Source organism: Pteropus vampyrus, unplaced genomic scaffold (assembly GCF_000151845.1).
Source record: "Pteropus vampyrus isolate Shadow unplaced genomic scaffold, Pvam_2.0 Scaffold64, whole genome shotgun sequence".
NCBI lineage: Eukaryota > Metazoa > Chordata > Mammalia > Chiroptera > Pteropodidae > Pteropus > Pteropus vampyrus.
This window is the reverse complement of record NW_011888845.1, coordinates 7,213,008-7,239,042: the sequence shown is the minus strand read 5'-3', so window position 1 is coordinate 7,239,042 and position 26,035 is coordinate 7,213,008. Positions and strand designations below refer to the sequence as shown.

Genomic DNA, 26,035 nt, shown 5'->3' with positions numbered 1-26,035 from the left:
TTCTGAGCTAAAAAAGGAAAAGGAAAAAGTTCTGTTGCACCTACCTTCTGTCCATCTGTGACCTTTCATTCAAATCTCATCTCTTCTATGAAGCCATCTTTTAAAATCCCAGCATAAATTGACCACTTCTCTTCAATCTGCATAATTAACATATTAATATGTTCCACATATATTTTAATCCAGTGGTTGTTAATTACCTGTGGAGTTTAAAAAGTATACATTTCCAGGCTCCAACATCATAAACTTATTTAGGCAAGGCAAGTATGGTTTTGGCATCTGTATTTTTAAAATACACCACATATAACACTCAGTTAAGAACAACTGTCCAAATTACATGATATGATTTGGCATCATATAAGAGCACATAATCCTATTTGTGCATTTATATTATTGTATCCTCAAATGAACTGTAATCATCCTTTGGGTAAAGGTACAGATTTATACTTACTTTGTTCTCTACAGTACATAGAACTTACTCTGCACTAGTAAGAATTTCCACACTTCTCATTTGAAAAAATGACAAAGAATTTCCTTTTTATATAATACTATCATATTTGTTTTTCTGTTCATAGTGGTGGAACAAATTTGATCATGAGCAAATATGTGTGCACGTTTATTTAGCATTGTTTTTCAGAAAGATTCGGAGGGAGGGGCGGTAATCCCCAGGAAGTTTCACAGAAGCATACTATCACTAGCACAGCACAGTGCAGTTAAACTTACATTGGTTCAAATCCAAATTCTCTTATTTAGCCTATGGTGAAGAGAAAAACAAGAGAAAAGATAAACGTTTGTTAAGTGCATGCCCTTAATAACCACTCAATGCATGATAACTAATATAAATATGAGGTATCAGGGAAGTCTCTGCCCCCAAGAATTTATCCTCAGCATCTAGATTTTATGCCTTATATCCTGTAATCAGTTACTCCCAGAGACATCAAATCTAGTCATATAACGTCAGAGTTGGAAAGGCCTGTTGAATTGATTCAATCCTACAGTCTTCATTTTTAACCTCTGAACCAATTTAGGGCTAAGAGCTAAAACTATTTATACACTTCCGTGGGGTTCAAATGTTCTGCCTTGCAGCACTTTTTTAAGGATTAGTGAGAGAACTCAGGGAAACGCCAAGTACAGTAACTGCCATAACTAGTCACTTAACAAATCATTGCTATTATCATTAATACAATAGTAGTATAAAAAGTCAGCTGACTTTTAGTTCAGCTTAATGCTCTTTTCCTGCCTCTTAAAATGCACAGTCCTTATGAAAATGTTGTAACAGCTAGGAAGAATAACAAATTACTATCGATAATCTTTGAATGCATTAAATAAAACCAAGTTAATCATATTGACCAGCAAATAGTATATTATCTTCTGGCATATGTTGTTACAGAGTCAGACCTTCATTTGGATTCAGATTTGCCTGCTATGAGAGTAGGCCAATGTTATTTAACCACTGTAGCTCTTTGTTTCCTCAACTGTAAAACGGGGACAATAAAATACTTCCTTCTTTGGGTTATTGTGAAGAATTCATTATATATGAAAGTATTTCAAAGCCTCTGATAAATAGCAAGCTTCTAATAAAGGTTATTTTATTATTATAAACATTTCATTATTATGTATAGGTAAGGTTACCATAATTTGTCATCCATAGTGGGGACACAACTCAGAGTGAATGGCAATGCTATTAATAATTGCACTGGGACAACAGGCATAAACAGGATGCATGGTCACCTTATGGACAATATATTTTCTAGCTGAAAGCAAATTCCTAAAGGAGTGTTATATACTGTGCAGGACAATTTACATGGAGCTCTTTGTAAAGATGTTATGTATGGGTAAGATTCAAGATGAGCAGAAAAGTATGGTGCTGCCTTCTTCCAGACTCCTCTGAGACAAACTAGAAGGAAGCATGGTGTTTCTATAGTATTTATAACAACCGAAGTCTTTCTTAAGTTCTCTCTGAAGATAATGTCCTAGGAAATGATTTTTTAAAAATGTTATTAAAAAAATTTTACCTTAAAAAAATCATTTAAAAAAATTTTATTTTAAGTATTTTCAAGAGACTTTCCGAAGTTTCCTGTCTCATTAAACAAACATATACATTGTAATTTTTATGCTCTAAATAAGTCCTTTTAAAATTAACGTGTCTATAAAGAAGAAAACAGAAACTTCTGAATCACCTATATCACTGAGCACTCTTGCAGCCCTACATTTATTTCTTCTTTTGTTTTAGAACAAATTAGAATTTTAGGAGAGAACAAATAATCATGGTCCCGTTCTGTTCTGTTCTGCTCCATTCCACCCCATTTGATTCTAAAAACATTTATTGGAAGCCCACTATATATCAGCCCTCTCTCCGATAAAACTGAACTTTCACTGTAATACACAAAGGTGATATTAGGAAGGACAAGTACAATGACTCTTTAGACAAAGGCTCCATAAAGATCCACTCAGGTATAGTGGATGACATTTACTCTCCTCAGGAACTTTTGTCTCCTGCTCCCCTTCTTGTCAGAATAGTGTGAATATTTATCACATTGTCTCGACAAAGTATATTATTAATTGATTTTAGTTCTGGTTTTCATTCTGTAATACAGAAATTCACAACCTTAAATTCAGGTGATATAAGACATGAAAATCATGTGCATTTGAGAATCAACACATAACTGCTATGCTGTTGCAACGTATAATAAAACTAAAAGTTTCTCACTTGTTTGACGTTAATGTCCCACTTAGTTTCTATCAGATACAAAGAGCTGCTTCATCCATTTAAGCATTTCTTTTGGGGCCCATAATGAAGTGTTCTGTACTTGAAATCACGAATGGTTTCTATTCTATAAGGGGACTTACCTTCATTGTAAAAAGTTTGACCCTCCAGTCAGTGTCCGATTTATTCCAGCTCTTGGTTTTTCTATCACACATCTTCACCTATATTCCCAGATGAGCAGAACGACTTTAAAACATTATGCAGTTACACACATAGGCCTCGATAAGGCATTCCCATATGGGATATCAATTCGGCTTATGGCAATTTTAACAACAGTAGCAGCTGTCAAACATACTCAAAACAAAATAAATTATCCATCCAACCTCTTGTACTTAAGTGCTTTTTATATTCTGTGTTTTAGAAAAACAGTTTAACTTTAAGCAGCATTCTAGCTATAATCAGTCTCTCCTGAAGAAGTTTTTTATGAGATTGAATGTAGATAATGACAACCATTAGTCAGTCATTGCATTAGCATAAGGCATAAGGCACACTACAATATTTATAAGCAGCTAAGCCATGACAGTAAAAATATGACTTCCTATAACTTGGGCAGCCTTCTGACTATAGCTGACTACTATTTTGTAAAGTGGAACTCGTCTAAGTCTGGTATATTTAATGGCCATATTCATCATAAGACCTAATTGTTTTCCACCACAGGGTACAAAGCTTTATGTCCCCTATCAACCAAAAACAAACAGTCATACTGCTTAATGGCTGTTCAATTAATGTTTATGTGCTACTTTTACACCCTGAATTATTTGATGAATAAACTCTAAGAAGCTATTAGAGAACTAAGTTTAATAGAACCTCTACTATTATTAAAAATTCCCAGGTCCTTAACAGTAGCTGAAACTATCCCAGCTAAGGAATAGAGAACATACATACATTGATATTCAAATATCTTCTACGCTTCTGTAAGAATGACATTAAGATCAAACATTGGAAGGAAATGATCTATGTAGCTTGAGCCTTGCTGTGTTGAAATTGAAGATCAAAACAGATTTAGAATAGAAATGACTCGGTCAGATGAAGTCAAAAGGTGAGACTTGGTTTATTATACTAGAAAGGCTCAGTTTTTCTTATTTCAATTGCTTTCTTAACTTGTAACTCCGTATCTATTGGTATTTCTGTTTTCCTTATGTAAGATATAGCAGAAAGGACTAGTTGATTGAATGTATTAATTCAACACCTGTCCTTTGGTAGAAGTTTTGTAAAATTGCTGAAAAAATATTTTTACTGAAAGATTGTCATTTTTGAATTTGTGAGAAAAAAATGGTATGTTTTTTGTAATTATTTAGATATAGCGGCATTATCTTTATTCACTGTTTTCATTCTATTGTATGAGCCCTGATGTCCCCAACACTGAAGCAAATTAGTTGGTACCATTAGACAAAGGAGAAAGAAAGATAAAAAAGAAGAAAAACTGAGGAAATGTAATTGGGGATCCTTTCACACCATACACATTATTTGCAAATGCTCATGTATATATTTTAATGGAGCTGCCGCTGGGGTCTTCTTCCTGTTCTGTGGTTTAAGATGCAACATCGGGTTCATAAACAGGGACAAATGAGGTAGCAAGTTTAGAAATGTCAAACATATTTGACAACTTCCCACTAAGAACACAGCTGAGAAATGACAAACTCATTACCTGGTTGGTTGAAGTTTAAAGCTAAGTGTTTCTGGTTATAAGACAATGAACTTTTCATTTTTTTTTAGTCTATTTTGTGTTAAACACTGTTTCATTGAAATGCATATAATTGGACTGATTGGAATTTGATTAGTTTAGTACTTCAATTTTATTATTTGTAATAAATAAAGGTGGTTATATGGTTTTAGCCCATTAAGGAACATTTTAGCAGAGTAATTGACTTTTATTATAATTTTTAAATGTATCATTACTTGATATTAAAACCAAATTCATTGCAACTTAACTGGATATACTTTTTCTAATTCTACATATTGTTAGATACTAATTAATATTCTAATTAATGTCTAGTCTATTTTTGAAGCTACTGAGCAAATAACATGTGGCATAAACATTCAAATATGTTGGGTGGGCATTTGGTAGATAAACTGATTAGAAATGAAATAATAAATCTTTAATTTTATGTCCAATTAAAAATCCATATAGTATGTTCCCCAGTTATTTTATAGCTGATTTTCATATGTCAAAAATTAGAGTAGAAGAAAATCTTTTAGGAAATAAAATATTAAGAATAAGCCTTGGGTGTTACTATGTTAATATGAGACACAAATCTTTGGTGTTAAAAGCACTCAGAATTATTAGATGATACTTAAGTGTTTTATGGAATGCATTTTTTCTATTAACTCCATTATAAAAGTATATTTCAAAATCTGAGAGGAACTGAATCAATTGTAAGTAATACTTACATTCTCCACAAATGCAAAGTGGAAAAGAGAGTTGACAGTTTGTTGGCTAATTTTGGCAAATGTCCTATTTTGGACTGATTATCAATTTAATAGATAATACTTATTTCTAAACCTCACTGTTTTAAAGTAGGAAAAAGATAAACTTTCCAAAATGCCTAACCAATAAAATTAGAGGCTGAGTAAGTATGTGATATGGAATATAAAAAACTTACACAAATTTCATTAAAGTATAAAGTAAGAATCTTATTCATTCACTTAAGTTCTGGCAAGATCTGAATATCTTTTCAAGGGATAAGCATACCCAACATTAAAGATATTTATGAAATAGATATTCTATACAATATAAGATCTCATTTTTATTCTTCCTCATCATAAAGCCCATTCATAGCTTATTTTGTGCTCCAATAATTTTATTTTGAAGTTTAATTTCATCGTAATATATAGTCAGTGACAAATTAACAGACTGTTCCTTGTCCTGAAATTTCTGGTCTCCAATTCCATTTTGTCTATTTGTACATTGAAGGCGATTAAAAATAAATAAAACTGCTATATTTAGGAACAGTCTGATAAGTTAACTATTTTGATTTGGCTATGATTCTATTAAGAATTAAATCTTAGTTATAAAACGAATGATTTGAGAACTAAGGTATGTGTCTTTTCTACAACTTGGTAAGTCTATAAAATTGAATGCAGCTGCATTACATTAATCAGGGTTACTTTGAGAAATAAGGTATGCAGTAATAGTGAATAAGTAAAATAAAGCAGTTATAAATTATTTTAACATGCTAAAAACAAATCCATCCTCAGGAGAGAAGGAAATACTCCCTAATTAGATATTTATCAAGTGTCGTTTTCAAATAATTTATCTTTATAAATAAATACATGCTCTAGAAACACTCTGTAGCCTGTTGAAATCTTACTGTTTTATTGGCATGGACATTGTAGACGTAATTAAAGTTCTCTCTCATTTTTACTGCATTTCTAGACCCTTCTTTCCCCTGCATTGCGTGAGGAAGGCAGCAAGAACGATCTCATCACCAAATATATGTACTTGTTTTACTATTTGAACCTTAAGTGCTGTATCTTATTTATATAATGAACCTTAATATTTTAATTAGCCATCTATGCTTACTAAGAAAGTGCATTTCTTGATCTTGGTATTAACCAGAAATCTGTGAGGTTCTGAGCACATCAGAACCTGAAGTGGATTGCACAGTTCAGCTATCTGACCACAGAGTGAGAATTCAGAAACTCGTGTCAAATTCAGGAATGAGGTTTGACCTGGAAAATTAGTAAACCTAAGACTCTCATACACATTGCTTTTATACCACAAAAAGAGCTAGTATGTTTTCTATACAGTGTAATACAGCAAATTAATTGTAAAAGTTAAAATCTATATTGATTTGCTGTTTTCCTTCAACAGCAGCTTCCTGACAAATAGATATTTCTGAGTCCTTGCAACATACTTTAATAATCAAGGTGAACAAAGATAAATTGGACCAGGTAGCAAAATCTTTCCAGATGACTATACTCATGGAAAAATTCTAAGTCTCTGCATTGCTAAATGAAATTGTTTAGTAAATTAAATCAAGATCAATTGCTGTTCTGTTTAATTTAGACTCAAAACTTCTGAGACGTTTTCCTCAAAATGGTACTTGGCTTAAAATAAAAAATTACAGTGCCTTTTTTTGGCCTTTGCAAACTGATCCAAAATTAGATGTTGAAATTCACAGGGCATTGAAAATCTCAATTACCTAATAGTCATAAAGTTTTGTTTTTGTTTTTGTTTTTAAAATGGAAGGAGTAATGAACAGAAAAGTGATGGCCAAAGCTATGCTAATTTTTATCTAGTGGTAAAATGATTACCCAGGTTTTTTTTGAAGTTCTGATAATCATAGATGCTAAAGAAATGGAGTCTCAATTTTGATGTATTATAAATCAAAATTAGAATGTATCTATTAATTTCTTACTTAGTGTTTTATACTTTTAGTTAATTAATTTCATTCTCTTCCAGCTAAATCAGAAAAATTATTACTTAATTTAGAATTCCAAATTCAGTGTACATTTTTGTAATGATTAGGCTCTTGATTTTGAGTAATTGCTTATACCAATATGCTGGGTTTAAGTATTCAATATTATGACATGTCTTTAGGAGGTATCTAAATGTCAATTATTAAAGTTAGGAGTAAACATTTATATGAAGGTAAAAGTAAATCTCAAAACTTTGATTAACAGTGTTTTTTATTAAAAGATATTTAATAATTACTGCATATGAACAGTGTTCTGTCTCATAAAATCTTGATCTCTTTTCTACCACTGGATGCTATCATTTATAAAAAGATGGTTAGTTATTTTGGAGAGGTTCTTTCCCTAAATATTTCTTGAACATGTTTAAACGAAGATGCTGCACTTGATGACATTTTTCCTTATGTGATAGCTAGCACTATTAGTAATTAACCTTTATATCTTATGTTAGACAATCTTCTAATAATCCAAATACAACAAATAAACAATTCTTATTGAGAATTTTTATAGAGTTATTGCTTCAAAAAGGATCTATTTTTCAACTCATAGTGTATAGTATGCCAAACTACAGGATTCTTCAAATATAGATTGGAGTATAGGATCTCTCAAACATCAGTATAAAATATTCAATAATTTGTAATTTTCTAAAAGCACAAGTTTGAATTACTGTATACTGTGAGAAGCTGGGGCAAATATTTGTTCTTTACCCAACACTGGACACAGAAATTTTCTGAAGTGGTAAAGAATATCTTCTGGTAGAAGTGAAGGGAAAATGCAATGGCCTAAGAAAGTGATCGTTCTGAGACAGACAACAGAAGTTCTAGATATATTCAGTAGCATAATGTTCTGTATTTGCTGTAAAAGGAAAGCATATTTTAAATTTCTAAAGTTACTGCCATATGTGATAAGTTGCAAATGATGATTTATGAGATTTTTTAAATCTCAGGAATTACATTCTTTTCTTTTCATATTACTACCTATTTCATCTTAGCACTTCTAATGACTCTTTCTCACCCTCCCAGCTACATATCTTTTCTTTCTAAATCATTTTTTTCTTTTTCCTATGTTCACCCTCATTATGGTATCCTATTATTAAATTTAATAAAGTATAAAACACATTTCAATGTGTGGATCATTGATAAAACAAGAGATAGTAAAGGAAACCTATATTTTATTTTTATAATCACACTAATTAGGCCAAATCAATACAATAGAGCATGCCATTAGTAAACAAGTAAGTAACCATGACTATTTTTCTAGAAATATGTTTTTATAGTTTATTTAAATTTCATATCTTTTTCATTGAAGTTTTATGTTATTTTATTATTTAGGATATCTCAACCACCATGCTATAAGTAGATACACATAGCTTCCATTTAATCAATAGTAAGACTGACGAATAAATACACTCAGGCACAACATATACAGAGTTTAGGGTTACATAAGACTTGTTTTTGGAATAATCCAGGGAAAAGAGAGATTCTGAATATTTTGGCTTATGCATATAGAGGTGTTTAGCAATTTATTGTCAGACTTTAAAGTTAGTACTCATCTTGGAAATATTCATAGTAAAGAATTTCTTTTAATTACTTTTGACTAGCTTGAAAAATAAATTACACATTTGCATTTTTTTCCCCTCTCAAATTAGTTTACTACAAAACTTGTCATTAAAATCGGAGGGGAGAGTAGAGTGTAGCGGTTAAGGATAAGGTCTCTGATTGTGACTGCCTGGGTTTAGAGGCCACCCCACTGCCCAGTGATGTGACTTTGGGTAGGTTGCTTCTTCTCTCTCAGGCTCAGTTTTCCCATTTAGAAAATGAGGATACCCTAGAACTTATATCCTAGGGTTGTTGAGAAAATATATTCAGTCATTCCTAAAAATACTTAATCTAGTGCTTGACGTGTATTATGTATTGCATTACTGCAAATGCCTCTTTCATCACATTATTGAAACAACTATATCGAATTATTGCTAATCTTACTTTCATTTTTAGCCTTATTTCAATGTAAACAATATATGTGTAGCATTATTATGAGATTATTATGTATAAGCATATCTTATAATACCTGTTATGAAGATATCCAATATATGATTGCTAAAGAAAATATAATAATGAGCATTTTTATAACTGTGTTCTAAAGTCTACATTAGCTGAATATTTTAGTAAAGGATAATTTTAAAATGTCTAAGCTGCGAATCAACTTAGATAATATGACTATTTTTATGGATTAAACTAGGTTGTTTTTTTTTTTTTTTAACACATTTGATACATACCATGAAGATATCTTAAAGTAAAAATTTTCAGTCAAGGAAAAATAATTTTGGGGAGAATATTAACTAAATTCGTGAAGGATAGACATACACTTAAATGATTTTACTTTACTTTTCAAAACCTCACAATTCTATGAGTAGGTGCTATTATTATCTCCATTTTACCGCTAAGAAAAATGAAGCTTGAAAAGTTAAAGTAATTTCACTTATACTTTAGAGCGTGCAGTGTGAGTTAAAATTTCATAGTGTATTAATGCAACTTTACTCTTCCACATACAAATCAACCTTATGGAAATGGCTATTCACAAAGAAAGAAAATTCACCTCACTTCTGAAAATTAAAATTGTATATATGTATATAGCAGAATCCCATTTCAAATAAATAAATAAATAACAGGCAGCTGTGGAATAGAAGAAGAAAAGAAAAAGGAGAGAAAGAAAATCAGAAGGAATATAAACCAATCTGTTGAGAGTTATCTTTGAGGAGTAAGGTTATGGACTTTCTATTTTTAGATTACATATTTACATTATGCAGTCTAATTATTTAAACTCCGAGTATGAATTACTTTTGTAATTAAAAAAACAAAACAAAGCAGCGTATATTTAAAAAAATCCAAAATAAAAACAAATCTCCAAAAAAACCAATACCAATTCACAGGCAATTCTGTCATATTCTAAGGTAACCATTATTGGTACCTGAATGATATACTGACTGGAAATGGAAAAAAAAAAAGTTTTTAAGTTGAAAACCAATTTGTACTTTGTTTGAAGTTATCAAATATAAAGAGATTCCAGAGAAGTTACTCTGATGAAATGTGGTATTATTTATTTTAAAAATCACTGCCTTATAAAAAAGCATAAGGCAGTATACTTAATATTAGTTCTAAATTATTAACTATTGATCAGTAAATGAATTTATATTCTTAAATGCACAACAGGAAAGTTGAAAGAAACAGTTTAAAAATTCAACATTAATTCCATTATCAAGATGATCTTTATGCAACTTGTAAATATAATCTTCCCTGTTTAAAGACTTTTAAAACTGTTTTCATTCCAGTCACAGACATTATACACTGATCTTAGTGAATTCTATATGTAAGTTTATTTATTTTTAATTTTCGGGTTTTATATTTTGAAACAGAGAACTTAAATTGCAGGTATTTTCTGACCTATTGGATCCCCTTATACTTTATAACTAAGAAATCAAAATTTGTGACCAGTAGGCTATAAGTAAATGTTAACAGTTGTTATTTCTGTTTTAATTAAATGTGATTTTTTTCTTTTCATACTTTTTTGTTTACAATAGACACATATTGATTTCATAATTAACCCAGTAAACATCTCTTAATGTAAGGGCTCCACTGAATAGATTGGACAGTGTTCTTTCTTCTACAGTCATCAATTGCCTTTCTGTCTTCTCACATTCCCGTGTGCAGTTGGAAAAATGACAACACACATTGGGAAGGGAAGGACCAGATGTATCAGAGAAGTTGAAAAATGTCCTGATGTCAAAAAAGGCAGGCATGAGGTTAAAATAAAGGAAAAAGGGAACACCTGTGTTAGGGCAAATAAAGAATGAGACAGGGGAAGGAACATTTTCCTACTGATAGAAGTCATCTTTAGAGGCATAAAGGTGGTAGGAAACCTTTGTCGAGTGGTGACATTTGCTTCCAGAGAGGTTCTAAGAAGAAGAAGATCCAAGCTTCTCCAAATATCTTTGGAAATAGATCATTCACTATATTCCACTGTGCAGTATAAACCATGGTGGAACAAAAGCTTGAACAAAAATCATGTTTAGTAACTTGTTACCAATTCTGTATTTTTTTATGGTAAAGGCCAGATAATAAACTGGCTGTTGTTAAGGCATCTAGTAGTATATGAATCAGACAACTTCCTCTCCTATTTTCTCAATTCTTCTCACAAGGAAGTGTAAGAGACCAAGATATAAGACAGCATATCAAGTAGAGTGACCTTTTCCCCTCAATGTAAATAATCTTTTGAGTACGAATTAATAGATACTGCGTAAAGAGACTAGAAAATTAAACTTTATGATGGTATGAAGATTGGTGCCTGCCAGTCAACAAGAACAGCTAACTCAAATATTTTAATAGGACATAAGGATATCCAGACAAATGCTACACAATACATTGGCAACAGGAAATGCTTTGTTTTTAAATATTTAACATTGAGTGATACCTTCACTTTGTGTTCTCAAAACATGACTGCATGGCTTATATGAAGATATTTCTGGTTTGAAATTGAGTCTCATACTTTAAAGCAGAGTTCTGATTTATAGATCAAACAATAAAAGCCTGAAATTGCTCTCATGCTTATTTAATCATGTGTTTTTTAATGTCAAAATAGAATTTAGATTATAAATGAATTCATTTGTTCTACAAAACTGTAGTCTTGCTTTATGACAAACGTAGAATTCTTCTATATTTTTCTATGACAAAATCAGAAAGAATGATGTTTGAGGAAAGATCAAAGTAAAGATGCATTTCAAGTTAAACTTTTTTATCATAATTTTTTATCATAAATTTTTAAAGTCATGATTCATCATATTGCTATAGAATAGAAATTATGATAAGGCTATTTGAGATTTTAGATTCTCTTTTCAATCAAATTCACTGAAAGCAGAGAATCACCATAGCATTCTGGAAAATGCGTGGGTTATCAAACTTTTAAATATCAGTTTGGCTGTATATTAACTGTGAAATTAGTTAAACTTCTGAATTTCTCCTTCTTCCTCTTTCAATTTTGCTTTAAAATGGGGTTAAGTGTACTTCCTTTGAAAGGTTGTTATAAGGATTACAGACGTTTCGTCTAAGTTTTTACATGAAAATTCTAGAACCTTGTCAGGCAAGTATGCTTGGAAAAGGAACAGCACCACTATTATTATTAGTATTATTAGTATTATTATCATCATCATCATCATCATCATCAATACTCTGCCTTCATACAAAATATAAATCATGTCATCGATTTTGTAAATTACCATACAATTGGATATTTTCAATCATTTATTAAATAATCTTTTGCAGTAAGTATTAAACCTTCCCATGGAACCTGCGAGAGTGTCAAACAGGTGGAGTTTTCAGTAATAGGCAGCCCCTCGATACTAAAACTGCTACTTGATATTCAGCCAACTCAGATTATGGATCACTATTCTCTATTCCCTTTAACACACACACACACACACACACACGCACAGACGCTCACACATACACCTCCTACAGGCTTCTATATTACATTAACGAAGAGACAGAAATAGAGAGAGAATGCTATATAATTAAAGGGTTACATTTTTAAGGGGCATTTGTGGTTTTCAAAGGACCAATCTATTTTTAAGTAAAGAATGAAAAGAACAAGAGTAATAGTTTAATAACACATTTAAAAAAATTTTTCATTAAAAGAATTAATGAGAACTTTTAATGTCATTCTATTCCAAATAGTTTTAAAAACTGTTAATACTTCAATTGTTACTAAGCTAAGTGGCCTTAGTTCCATTAATATACTGAAAGCAATAATTACCTAAATATTGCAAATAAGACCTAAAAGCACTATTTGGTCTCTTAACTGGCATCAAATTGATTCTGATTTAATCGGAGTTGAATGTAGTAAAACTTTTTGCTGGACAAAAAGAAGCAGACAAAAAGACTTTATTACTTATTAATGTTTTATTACTATTAATATACTTTGTTTAGTGCCCAACACCTTTGGTGTTTTGCTGAGTTCTTGTGGTCAGAGGATCATTAGTGTGCCAAGAGTTATAGCATTTTCTGATAGAATGTATGGAGCACGCACACAGATAATTTCAACTACACTTAGACGAAACCCACTGTAATTTAAAAAGCTTAATCTGCCATTCAAGTTTGTATGATTTGAAAAAGGCAAATGTCAGACATGAGAATGTTTGTACTGGCAATGACTCTAGAACTGGCAGGGTACCTATTCTGCTCTCTTTGGGAACCAGCACTTGGGAATTAGTGAGAACACCCATGATGTCATGAAGGGATCCACATAGGACCCAGGACCATAGTCTGATACTGACAAGAGAAGAAGGCACCCTCTGACTGGGCAGATGTTTATTAGTATAGGCCACTCTTGGAACAGTTTTCATTCTATCAAAGTTTTTTGCTGAGAGGCCACCAACAGAGTAATTCTCATTCCCTTTTGCCAGAAAAACCTACTATATTCACTTTTGATTATTTTAAGAGTCAGACAAGTTATGTCACAAACAACAGCAATGTATGTGTAATTATATTTTTTTATACCTCAGCTTGATTTCAATCTCAAGTCCCCAAACTGCTGGGCGGAGAAAAATAAACTCAGCCAGGTCACTTTTCCACGTTGTATCCACTGATACATCTGTATCCTGGTCAGTGTTAGTTCATGCAGATGCTACTGAATCCTCCCCTGCCTTCCTGTAGAGGCGACTGTATATGTGGCTCTCTCTGCCACACCCGCTTCACTTTTGCCAGCACAGAGAAACATTCTATAGAAACATTCTTCTACAGAATTGCACATGGAACACTGATGTGGGGAACACTGTGAAGTATGCTGAATCCTCAGGTTCCACTTTAGACAAAGGTCCCTTTTATATTCCAAAACTATCTCAGGCTTTTATTGGATAATTGATATAGTGTACGGAAACTCATGCTTAAGGCCACACTATCTTAGCTGTCGCCTCCTCTTTAGCTTTAGCTTTCTTCTCAGCCTAGACAATATTTGTTTTGTAGATGCATGGAGACAGATAGATGGAAAGGGGTTATTTATGTATCTATCTATTTATGGATGAGAGTCTTTTAAACCTATTGTTAACACATAAACTTTGTCTCCTACTTAAAGCCTACTCAAAATGCATGTTTTTGAAACTCAAAATCCCCTTTCTTACAAATTATTGTTTCTGAGCTTTAAAAATTCTTACTTTTAAACTCAATAGCCAAGAATGTTCTCTTCTCTTATTTCTGCTGAGAGCTCTGCCCGCATTAATGAATTCAAAGATCTACTCTGAATGGAGAGAGCCACAAGGTTATAAAACAATAACAGCAACAATAAAATAATTATAAAACATTGATCGATATATCAAAATAGTAACAAACTGTGACTGGTTTTTCTTTCCTTACTTTATAAGATCAAGCCTATTGTTTGAAAAGGATCAAGGGAGAATAATACATAAAATATCTGGATTAGAGATTCTTTCTCCCCTTGGTTTATAAAAACTAACATTTTTTCAGAGTCAGTCAGATATGGGAAGTTACCGATAAACATAATGTCAGAATTGCAGTCTCTGTAACTTGATCATTGATTCTACAGCTTAACAAAGAGACTTGATTACTTGAAGCATGTATAGTATTAAATAGTTATTTTAACAATTTGATTTTTAGAAAAGCTATCTCAGATGAAGAAGCATTAGTAATTACAAAACTGACTGACTAAATGTGAGGTTTTCCCTGGTTACTTGGGATAATTTCCTTCAGGGAATAGCTCTAATTCTTTACTTCGAAACTACAGTGGCTTTCTTTTATTTTTTTCCAAAAAAATCTGAAAATTTAACACAGTATTCAGGGACAACAGTGACCTGACTGGACCCCACCTCTCTGGGCTTTGCGTACGCTTTGTGCCTTCATGAATCTGGCCTTCAGGGTCCATAGAACTGGTTTCCTCTCGAATACTTCCTGAACTCTTTGGACTCCACAAACTGGTATAGCCTATTGCCTTCACCAGGTGGCGCTCCCTTCCTCATCAATGAATAGGCTACCCCTTTCATTCCCTGATTCTCTCAGTTTCTGCCCTACCTCCACTCATAAGGAATCTCCAGGTTCTCTCTTTTATGACACTTGTTTAAGGCAACACTGTATTGCAGATATTTGGATATTTGTGTAATAAAAAGAGGACCAGACAGAAGACGACTTGGGTTTTACTCTATTTCAAATATCATGGCAAGGCCATTTCAATTTCTGAATGTCAGGGCAGTCTGTGGATTTCATAACAACTGCCTTTGCATTTTTTCAGTCTGAAGTTTATTGGCTAAAGTTTTCAAGTTCTTGTGTACAGATATCAAGTTCCAATTTCCAATAGTGCTTTATACTCGGTAAACATTAGCCAAATCAAATAGAATGGCAGGTGAGACACAAGAAGTTTACAGATAAATCCAGTGAGATAAATGCAGAAAATAGTGGTGAGTTTAGTTATTTTATTTGACTAAATAAATGTTAATGTTATTAACTATTATCTCATTTACAAGGGGTAGGCAGTGAGTTGGTTATGGGGTTTCTTTCTCATCCCTCCAGCTCAGCGAACAATATTGATTTCCTTCTTTTATATCTTCAGGGCAAAAGTTTTACTATTCTTTCTTTGTACAGTTAAACAGAGGTAATTTATAGTAGTTCATAGCAAAGAAAAGTGCTGAATATTAACTACTAATTTACAATTCCTTTGACAAGCTTCTAAATAACCTCAGAAAGTCTTTCTAGGTAAATACCAAGTTGGATCACTTTATTTCAAAGAAAAAAAATATAATAACTCAGTTCCTTGACAAGAATTTTCAGTATTTCAACAAGTGGCATTCGGGGTTGTAGTTCACTGCCATAGCTTCATGTGGGTAAAGATGATCTATTTCAGAGAAAATAAAAAAATAAGCTTACCTCTATCCTTCATAGCCCATCACTTCTGCTATTCAATTATGTGCTCTTTGCTTGCGGGTACCTGAAACAGTGAGAAAGAATAAAAAACAATTAAATATAACGCAATAGCATTTTGTGAAAGGCAAATATTTACAATTTTAATTGATGACAGACACACACTTCATAAAACTATTAGCATGCAACTCCAGCTGCAGAAACTGAACAGCAATATGCCTAAGCTGGTTAGCAGCAAAAAAGTAAACCAATCACATCGACAAAAGCCACCATAAACAAAAAAACTGTATTTAAAATATTAATAGTTTTGGCATTCATCCCTACCATCAAGTCTTTCACTTTCTTTTTTCCATCAAAATTTAGCTTACGTTTGATGTTAGCAAGAGTTGCATTACTATTATTGTTAATTTTAGTTCTGTTTATTACCTTGAGGGTTATATATTGTAAAATAATTTTGGTGCCTCTAGTTAATGTTAATTAGTTGTTTTAATAACCTATAGACCTATTTGTTATATTTTTGTAGGTTTACTTTTTTAACTATCAGGAACTTAATAACTGAGAATATTTAACATTACTGTTGCATAGGCAAAATTACAGAGTTACTATTAGTGTTACCTGTTTAACGTTTAGTCATCCTTTGAGTCCTGCGACATATTTCCTTAATAATCATCAGCCATCAAGTCTGATAGTCTCAAAAGAAATATCAGCCCTCTAAACTGCCTTCAAGGGCGGTGATATTTAGCACTGAAAATTACAAATAAAGTTTTTGAGGTTGAATAGCAACAACTGGCCAGTGACACTGATGATTTGTTTGTCAAAACAAATTGTTATAAACTACGCAAATGAAGTCCACGCACTCCTTTGAGTGAAAACAATAAAGTGAATCTACGCAATGCTTACATGTTGGATGGGATATTTAATGTGCGGGGAAACTCAAAGGTTGAAGAACTAGGCATTTAGACAGTGGTAAGTGGTAATCTTACCTCTTTATACTCCATTACTCTTTCTCACGAGAGACATGCTAATGCAAACAAGTCAATCAGAATTTGTGTTTAGCAAGATAAAGCTTAGAGGATAGTTTAAAATCCATTTATTATTCTAAATCCATTTTTCTCCATTAACATGTTATACATTAGTGTTTACTAACCATGATTCATGTAACAGTTTAGTTTGTTAACTTTTAAATTATTTAACAACCATAAGTTATTAATACATTTTTTTAAGTATTACACAAATATCTTAAAACAGGCTTGGGTTCATTTTTGTAATTTTTAAATAGAAAACATTTTAGGCATCTCTTGAAGAAGAAATAAAGCAGGCATTTAAAGCTAGAAAACAAGTAATTCCAAATTTAGTTTTTACAAAAGTTTTCAGCTTTATTGACAAATTATGGCAAACATATTTGACAAATTGTGGTTTCCTATTTAGAAGAAGCTTACACATGGAACTTTATGTGTGTTTTTGTTTTTTTTTTTAACAAATACAGGTTAAAACACTGAACAAATTCAGTTAGCTACATACATACAGTAGCTGCTTGTTTTCAACCCCATTAAAACAGCATTTAAAATTAAATTTACAAACTTAATATCGAACATCTTCATCTAACTAACAGATATTAAAAGACAGGTTAAAACATCTTATCTACAACTTTATTATCAGCTAGTTCAAAAATCATATTACAGTCTTTTAGCAACCCTAAACAAAGTTTTTGCTAGTTGATTGAGACTCAAAATCTGTTAACAAATTCATGCTCTTTCTTTAAAAAAAAAGGAAAAGGAAAAGGAAAAAAGAAAAAAAAAGTTACACACAACAATGAAAACAACCAAGAGAATATCATCCTTCTGAATGGTTTATAGACAATGCTTGCCAATGTCTCTTTTAGTCCGTTTTGTAAAATAATACTAGTGTCAATGTCACGCCAACAGTAGGGAAATACAAGAAATATATGGGAGTAATCATGAGCAGTTATCCTTAGAATAGGAAAAAAAAAAGGACTATTACTTGTCTTGTTGTTGTTTATGTGGAGACCACAGGCTATGAATTGTCTTTGAGGTGAGGTCATCGGTGAGGAGGACCTTCAATATCTACCATAGGGGTGCTCCCTGTATACCCCTCTGGCTGACCTTGGTGGTGGTGCCTTCAGGCTGGAGCGGGTCGTGGCCCATTCTTCTGGTGCTGTGAACGAGAGAATGATGATAACATTCACATGGCTTCACAGTTATCAGAAACAATCATTTAAGACACATTAGTCAAACGAAGAAAAGAAAATAAAAGATTTCACACTGACAGCACAAGCCTTATTACATGTTCTACATGGTGAGATCATCCAAAAAGTATATATTTTGAAATGCAGCCACTTGGAGTTAAGCTTGCAGGGCATTATTCAAGAAGACAGAGTTGTTAGACTCCATATTTATTATGTGTTAAATTTCTATGCCACAAAATAGAAAGAGGAGTATTAGTATAAACCATTCCATATTGTATCCTTTATATAAACTCCTAAAAGAACTTATATAGAAAACCAGTGGTCCTTAGGCCTTGATTAACTTGAGAATCATCTGGGAATCTTAAAATGAAAACAAAACAAAACAAAAACCGACTAATACCTATTCTCTGTCTCCCAAACCAAGTGAGCAGAAAACTCTACATGGTGGGACCTAGGGTTTAGTATTTTTCAGATGCTTTCCTAAATGACTCTTATGTGGCCCTGTGTTGATATCCACTGTGCAAAACAAAGTCAGAGATAAGCAGGATACGAAGCAGAGTAAATTTTATGTAGCAAAATCAGTAAAGAAAAAAAAAATCTCATATTAATTTTTTCAAATAAACAACTTGGAAATACACTAGTACACTAGGAAAACTCCTTATTTATCTGTTAATCAAACTTCCAGCAACCTCAGTGTTTTGGAACCTAGCCAAAACCCAAGAAACAAGCAACCAAGCTTTTGAGTATTATAGAAAATAACATATGTAAAGTCGATGCCCCCAGAAAAGAAATGCAGCCCTCCTTCAAAGGGTCGGGGACTAATATTGGGTTTATGATGACTTATTTGAGGCCAGAACTAGGTTATCTGGATTTTTCAATTAGAAATCAGTTCAATAGAGAGCAGATTTCATGCATGGGACTATGGTGGGAGGAAATATGGACATAAGAAAAGGGATTACTTGAAAGTGACACACTGATATTGATAACAGATATAAAAGGCAGTGGTAATGGCAATATCAGCTGGAAAATCACTGCAGACTGAGGCAAACTGATGTAGATATATGCCCCCAGATAGTTCAAGTACCCCTAAGACTATCTCTAGCCATTCACCCAAACTGAAGTATAAGTTGCACTTACTATAAGATGAAGGATAATGATCGATAATACAGAAAAATTATCAAAATTTATAAATGTAGAAACAAATAGCATTGAAATGTGTAAACGTTAGGTTTCTGAGGAAATCCTTCATCAGGACATCTTTATTACAAATGATATCTGATGATAAATGAAAAATTGTATCTCCTTCACAATTTAAGGTGAATACTTATGTTTGTTTCACTATGTGATAGGACATAAAATAGAAGTGAGAACTTAAAGAAATATGAGAAATGTTACCTTTACTCAGAATATAGAGTAGGAGTTGGCTAACTATGGCCTGTGAGCCACATTTGGCCAGCTGCCTGTTTTGATAAAGTTTTACTGGAACACAGGCATGCTTATTTACTAATCTTGTCTATGTCTGCTTTCACTCTACAAAGGCAGAGTTGAGTAACTGATGGAGACCATACTGCCTGCAAAGCCTAAAATTTTTACACTCTGGGCTTTTACAGACCCCTGCTCTAGATCCTATTGTCTTTTTGGTGAGAGACTGTAGATGTTGGTCTTTCTGATATGATCTCTTAAGGAAGAATTTACCTTTGAGCTTCCAGAATTTCTCAACATAGACATTTTGGAGAATTTTATGTATATGTGTTCTCATTTGGAATTAAGTAAACTTTCTTTGATGTACTAGAAAGGAAATGAATTTTTGCTTACAAGTTTGAGAGTGACTTCTTAGCTTCATGTAATATAAATTTTATACTTTGTCTATGAATAATCATGAATATGTTAATGGTTTTTGTCCTCTAATGGTAAAACACCCCAGTTTATTATTGTTTTTAACAATGGGAATGTACCACTTTTTGCTCAATTTGTTCTAGTGTTAGGGATCCCTGGGTTGCTGTTTATAAGGTTTAGGAGCTGAGATAATATAGGTTTCAAGTTCTCTCAGGAAATGGAGGCTCTGGATCCTTTATCAGATGCTGAACATTCCTGGTTGGTTGTGAAAATAGCAGAACAACCATAAACAGAGTGATAGTAATACCTGCCACATCTACCCCCAGATCTGTAATAACCTTTAAACTGGCATAATCTCAGGGATTTGCCACAGAACACATAAGTGTTTAATAAGAACACATTAACTTGGCTTTACCTGACTTCATCTAAAGCTCTAGACAGCCAATTGATGGACTAAAATCTTAGATTTCTTAACTGCTGGCCAACTTTGAAATGGGAAGTGTCACTGTTCACTGCTACATCCTTAGTGCCTGGAAAAAATGCAGTGCCTTGTAGGGGTTTAATGCAATGAAAGAGTGCAAGAATGATTAACTCTAGGAACTATGAGGCAGAAAGAGCTTCTGATGACAGCCTTGAAAACAGTGACAATTGAGCTGAAGAAATTCAACATTAATTTAAAAAAACTCTAACTAGAAATTTTATATATTTTATTATTGAGTTGAAGTCAGACGTCTTACTCAAGAAAGTTTATTAGGTAAGTAGCAAAAATATTCACTATTGGATTCAGCGAAACAATCATAGGGGAATCCCATTACAAAAAAGTGTAATAACATTATGTTTCATTGCACAAAAGTGTGCTCTTTTATAATTTTGTTTGTATGCAAATAAATAGTAGGCTTTTTCCTGCTTGAAAAGGGTAGTTAAAACAGGAAGTACTATTAGTCTTCCATAATTAGAATCAGAAAGGCTAATGGTAAGGAATCTTTTTCTTTTTGTAAGGTATTTTCTATTTGTCCCATCTGCTTTTACTTTCTTTTTTCTTTCTTTCTTTCTTTTTTTAATGTTAAAGAATCTTAAAAAATTCTAAAACTCTACCATTAGCAGAGGAAATCCAGGATTTATTTCACTAAGTTCAGGTCTTGTGTCCATTTTTTTACATATTCTCAATAACAACAGTGAATAGAGATCAGGAAAATATTATTCCTATTTGTGTCAAATTTCCTTGGTCTATTTTTCCTAATATCATAATGTTTATTAATGTTTATAATACAAGCCAGCTTCTTTTAGTGAAATTATGGTCTTTGATCAGGACTGAAGAGCACTGACTCAATGAATGTTTTCCCTTTGTCATTGAGCCTCATATGTCAGCCAGTCCCCGCATTGCTCACCAGAAGCTCTTGGATTTCTTTACTGTAAGTATTGGTATAGATTCTTAGAAATCTCTAAAGGAATTGTAACTTGTGTCCACCATGGAACTCTGCACATGGGAAAACCCCAAACATAGAAAGAGACAAATTATTTTAAGGTCTTCATGGCGAGAATTCTCTAAAATTTGAAGTTATAAAGGCCCAGGAATGGCCATAGAATTTGGCCCAGGAATGGCCATAGAATCCCATTTTTTCCTGGGGTTCTACTGTTCAGCAGCCTGAGGTGGTTTTAAAACATTTTAGGGCTTCATGCAAATTTTGGAGCCCTGGATAATTGTTTCTATTCCCATAAGGTGGTCTAGGAGGTCACTTAAAAAAATCATTGCAGACAATGAAATTTAGAGATAATCTTTCTTTGTCCTTCTGGAAAATGGTAAAGGAATTAAGATACTCTTAAAATCAGGATAATTGTCATATGCAAAGCATTAGTTAGACTAAGCATGTGAATTGAGCAACTAAATTATTACTTAGAGAAGGTAGAAAATAACTGTCTGCCAAGTTGAAATTACTAGAATGGTTTACAGAATTGTGGATCTGAAAATAACAAATGAGGAGATGAGAAACAGAGCTCAAGTGATTTGATCAAATTCCCAACACTTCCAGACTTTCCAACTCAGATTTTAATGCACCATATGTATAAAATAAGAAAGAAAGGGGACAGATAAAGCATTCATTAAATAAACTTTTTGCTTTGTTTTTCTTTACTAAAGATCTCTCATATATTAGTTATTGTACTTAGCCCTGCATATGAGGATCGTTTAAGAAACCTTAAGGAGATCAAAGGACAAAACTAATAAGAAATTTCATAGATTATGATGCAATTATAATTGAAATTTGAGAAAGTGCTGGGGAAAGCCAAGAGAGGGGAGCTACTAACTTCCATTATTCAAATGAACTTGGATTGAACTTGAGCATTTATAGTCAAAGACGTCATTTTCTGAGCAAATATGTAGCATAATTAAGAATGCGGATGTTGTTTAACCTACTTAAAGGGACTCACTTTCTTAAAGGTTTTCCTGTATTAATTAATTTGTATCATCTGGCCTTGTTTCTTAAACCGGATTCTAAAATCTGTGAGAGAAAAGACCTTCTAAGTTGGAAGGCATGTAGTAAGAACACCATAAATATTTGTAAGCTACATATAAATGATATCACTAACGAAATGAATTTTAAAATTAATTATGCAAAATAAAAAAAAGGATTCTTACTCAGAAACACGTTATTAGCAATTAGGTTATAGTGTTGTGCATATCTGAAATATATCAATATTTCTTTTAAAAATTACTCCACCTCTGGTTCTTTGACTCAGACTGATTGTTTACCCAGCTGAGTCAAGTTTTACAGAATGCTGTAGAGTGCATCTCCATTACATGGTAATAAGAATCATTGAAGAACATTTTACTTTGATAAAGGGGTGTAAATTACCCAGGTAACTCTTCTCTGTGCATTAAATGTTACTATACTTAAAAAGCTTTTGCATCTCAATACTCTGTTCTCAGCAGAATGGGGCCTATTAAGTGGTGTGCATTTCTCAAGGTGCTCTCTGCCAGGACCAGGTACCTTGGGGAGCATTCAGAGGGGGAAAGAAAAATCTGGATGGTTTTTAAAGTTGCAAAACTGTTCTATGATTGTTCCAGAGATACTATAAATATTGAGGTTGGTGGGGGAAAAAATGAAACATAGGAGTAAGGTGCAAATTTAAAAAAAGTCGGCATTATTTAAGTGCTTGCAAAGTAAACTTTTAATGTTTATCTTTCTGGAAGTAGGTTTAAAATGCCACCTTCAGAGTAAATGAGTAAATTAACTTTAGAGATCATTTCAGAAAGGATATAAGATAGCAGAAAGATTACTGAGGGCACGGCTTTTAAATCCACACTTTGCTAGACCTACATAGCTAGTCGTTGATATGTTTCTGAGCTCTGAAAAAAAATCTCAAAAATAATTTATTTTAAACACACTACAACAAAAAAGGACAGCTCATGTTATTTATTTCTGGTATACTATAAACCGATATGCAAAATCCACAACTAAAGTAGGAAACCTAAATTCATCTCTATTGCTACTGGCTAGTGTCTGGTTTGCCAATCATAAAATAGCATTACAACAAAATTCGAACTGGCTCTAAGCCACTCAGTTTGCCAATCTCAGTTAAGTTTGTGATCTTTCAGAAAATATTCTTTTTAAAATCATCTTTCAAATATACACTTACATGTTGTTTTATGGCTATTTATTCCCCCCAAAAATGTTAGATATTTTATCATTGTAATTCACTATAATCATAATGTCCATTTTCTTTTTTTAATTTAAAAATATCTATCCTATTTTTAAAAAGGAGATATTACTATCATACTTTCTAAGAGTGAAGCACAATGCTAGGCATTTTATGTATATTATTAGCAAATACAATTTTCCTTCAAGAGAGGTGCTAACGTTGCCTTCCTTTAAAAGGTGAGGAAGTTATAGCTCAGAAGTTTAGATGTTGGGAAGACCTAGAATTTTTATCTATTACTCTCTCACCATACCTTCTATCTGAAAGAAATTCCTCACTGCCACTTCCTTTTCTTTTCTTTCCCAGAAATAGGGCTTAATTTTATTTTACTCCCTTTGGATTACATAACAATTGATGAGTCCAACGATAATTAATTAACTAAATAATAAAGATTATAGTTTTAATTTTGTTAACAAGAATGTGGGCTGCTCGAACTGAATTTGTTAAAGTGAAATCCAGGTATTCATCCAAAGTGGAAGGCATATCTTAGTATTTAAAAACATTAATGGAATTTTGGAACCAAATGGCTCAACCATTTCATCCACACAATTTGTATTACCACCCTTTGTAATTGTTGAGTTTATTGTTTTAAGATGCAGATGGTAAAAGAGAAAAATACTGAAGAAGAAATATAGATGACCAGCATCTGTTTTCACAGACAAACATAGCGAATTATGTTCCAAGAAGAGTTAACTTTCAATTCATTATTAGTTATGCACTCAGGAAATTCAGTCAGCTCATGGGAAGCATTTATAACTTCTATCGCTGTTTCAAATTTTTTATTAGACATTTTCTGTTAGAAAAAAAGTAACACTTGGGATAATCCACTCAAAGATTAACAAAGAGCTGGCCTTTCTAAACACTCTATTCTCAACTCTAGAATCTTAAAATGCACATGGCAGACACTCGGTAATCATTTATTGAATAAATTAATTATATTTAAATATTTTACATCTTCATTTTGTACCCATAAAAGGAACCATAAGCTTCCTTCGGATAGATCCTTTCACTTTGAATGGGAGTCCCAAAAGTCTTGCAGCCAGGGCTGCCTTTGAATTCTGGTTTTTCCTCTTCTTGTTGAAAGACTCCTTCAGCAAATCTCTTAATCTGTATATCGATAACACATTTAAATTGTCACAAACCATTCTGAGCTTCTGTCATGCATATCCAACTGCCTGTGGGACTTCTCCTCAGGTGTCTCAAAGTAAACCTTTTCCAAAACTAAACTCATCTTTTTTCCATAGTACATATTAATTTTCCCAAGTTTCCTATTTGAGAGAAAGATGCTACTACCTACTACCTACCTAGTTACCCACCAAAAAATCTTTGCATCTTCATGATCTCCTCTTTTCTTTACCTAATGGATCTAAGCAATAACAAAGCTCTATCTTTTTTTCTTTAATACATATTTAAGTCATGTATTTCTTTCCATTTCTGTTAACCTTATTTCACTATTAGACATTATCATCTTTGCCCAGAATTCTCAGCTACCTAGTTCCTTTTGTATCTTTCCATTATTTTTATGCTTTCTATGTTTATATACTCCCTACTGTGTGTGTGTACAACTCCTTACTCTTATCCATTTTCTAGCCAAAGAGACTTTTCTAAGTACACTTGATTAAGCCAGTACAAGTGCCCTTGTAGCACATTCAAAATCAAATCCACATTCCTTAGCAAGGAATTCTATATGAGGCCTAACTTGATCTGATCCCTGACTTCATTTTAGGCAATTGGAGTTGATGACTTTAGCGATCACCTGAAGTACAAGTGCTGCATTGTATTCACTGAAAAAATTTCTTGGATAAATACCCAGAAGTGAGATTACTTTATCTCTTTGTCTTTGTTTTAAAGTCTGTTTTTGTGTGGTATAAGTATTGCTACCCCTGCTTTTGGTTTGTTTGTTTGTTTTCATTTTCATGGAATATCTTTCACCATCCCTTTACTGTCAGTCTCTGTGTGCCTTTTGATCAGAAGTGAGTCTTGTTTAGGCAGCATATGATAGGAACATTTAATCCATTTATGTTTAAAATAATTTGATAAACCAAAATATATATGAGCAAATAATTTTTGACAATGTAGCCAAAAACACAATGGAGAAAAGAAAGCCTCTTCAATAAATGGTGCTGAGAAAATTGGAAAGCCACAGGCAGAAGAAAGAAACTAAACTGCTGTCATCATACACCGAAATTAACTCACAATATA

The 26,035-nt window shown here is 32.6% G+C and overlaps 1 protein-coding gene across 2 annotated transcripts in view; it reads right to left on the bottom strand.

Annotated features, from left to right (window-relative positions):
* Positions 1 to 720: 720 nt before the first annotated feature.
* The window catches only part of KHDRBS2 (KH RNA binding domain containing, signal transduction associated 2), a 511,685-nt gene continuing 486,370 nt past the window's right edge, over positions 721 to 26,035 (bottom strand). Inside the window, exons 9-12 of one of the 2 annotated variants that reach the window (XR_002780626.1) lie at positions 18,097 to 18,270; positions 16,102 to 16,162; positions 2,848 to 2,925; positions 721 to 751 (exon numbers count right to left, since the gene is read on the bottom strand). Coding sequence is in view for 1 of the 2 variants with exons in the window: in XM_011361193.1 (XP_011359495.1) it covers positions 18,173 to 18,270 (98 nt within the window). In the remaining variant the exon portion in view is untranslated. Of the gene's footprint in view, positions 752 to 2,847; positions 2,926 to 16,101; positions 16,163 to 17,169; positions 18,271 to 26,035 lie in introns of those variants that run through there. The other variant, XM_011361193.1, reaches the window with a different exon arrangement.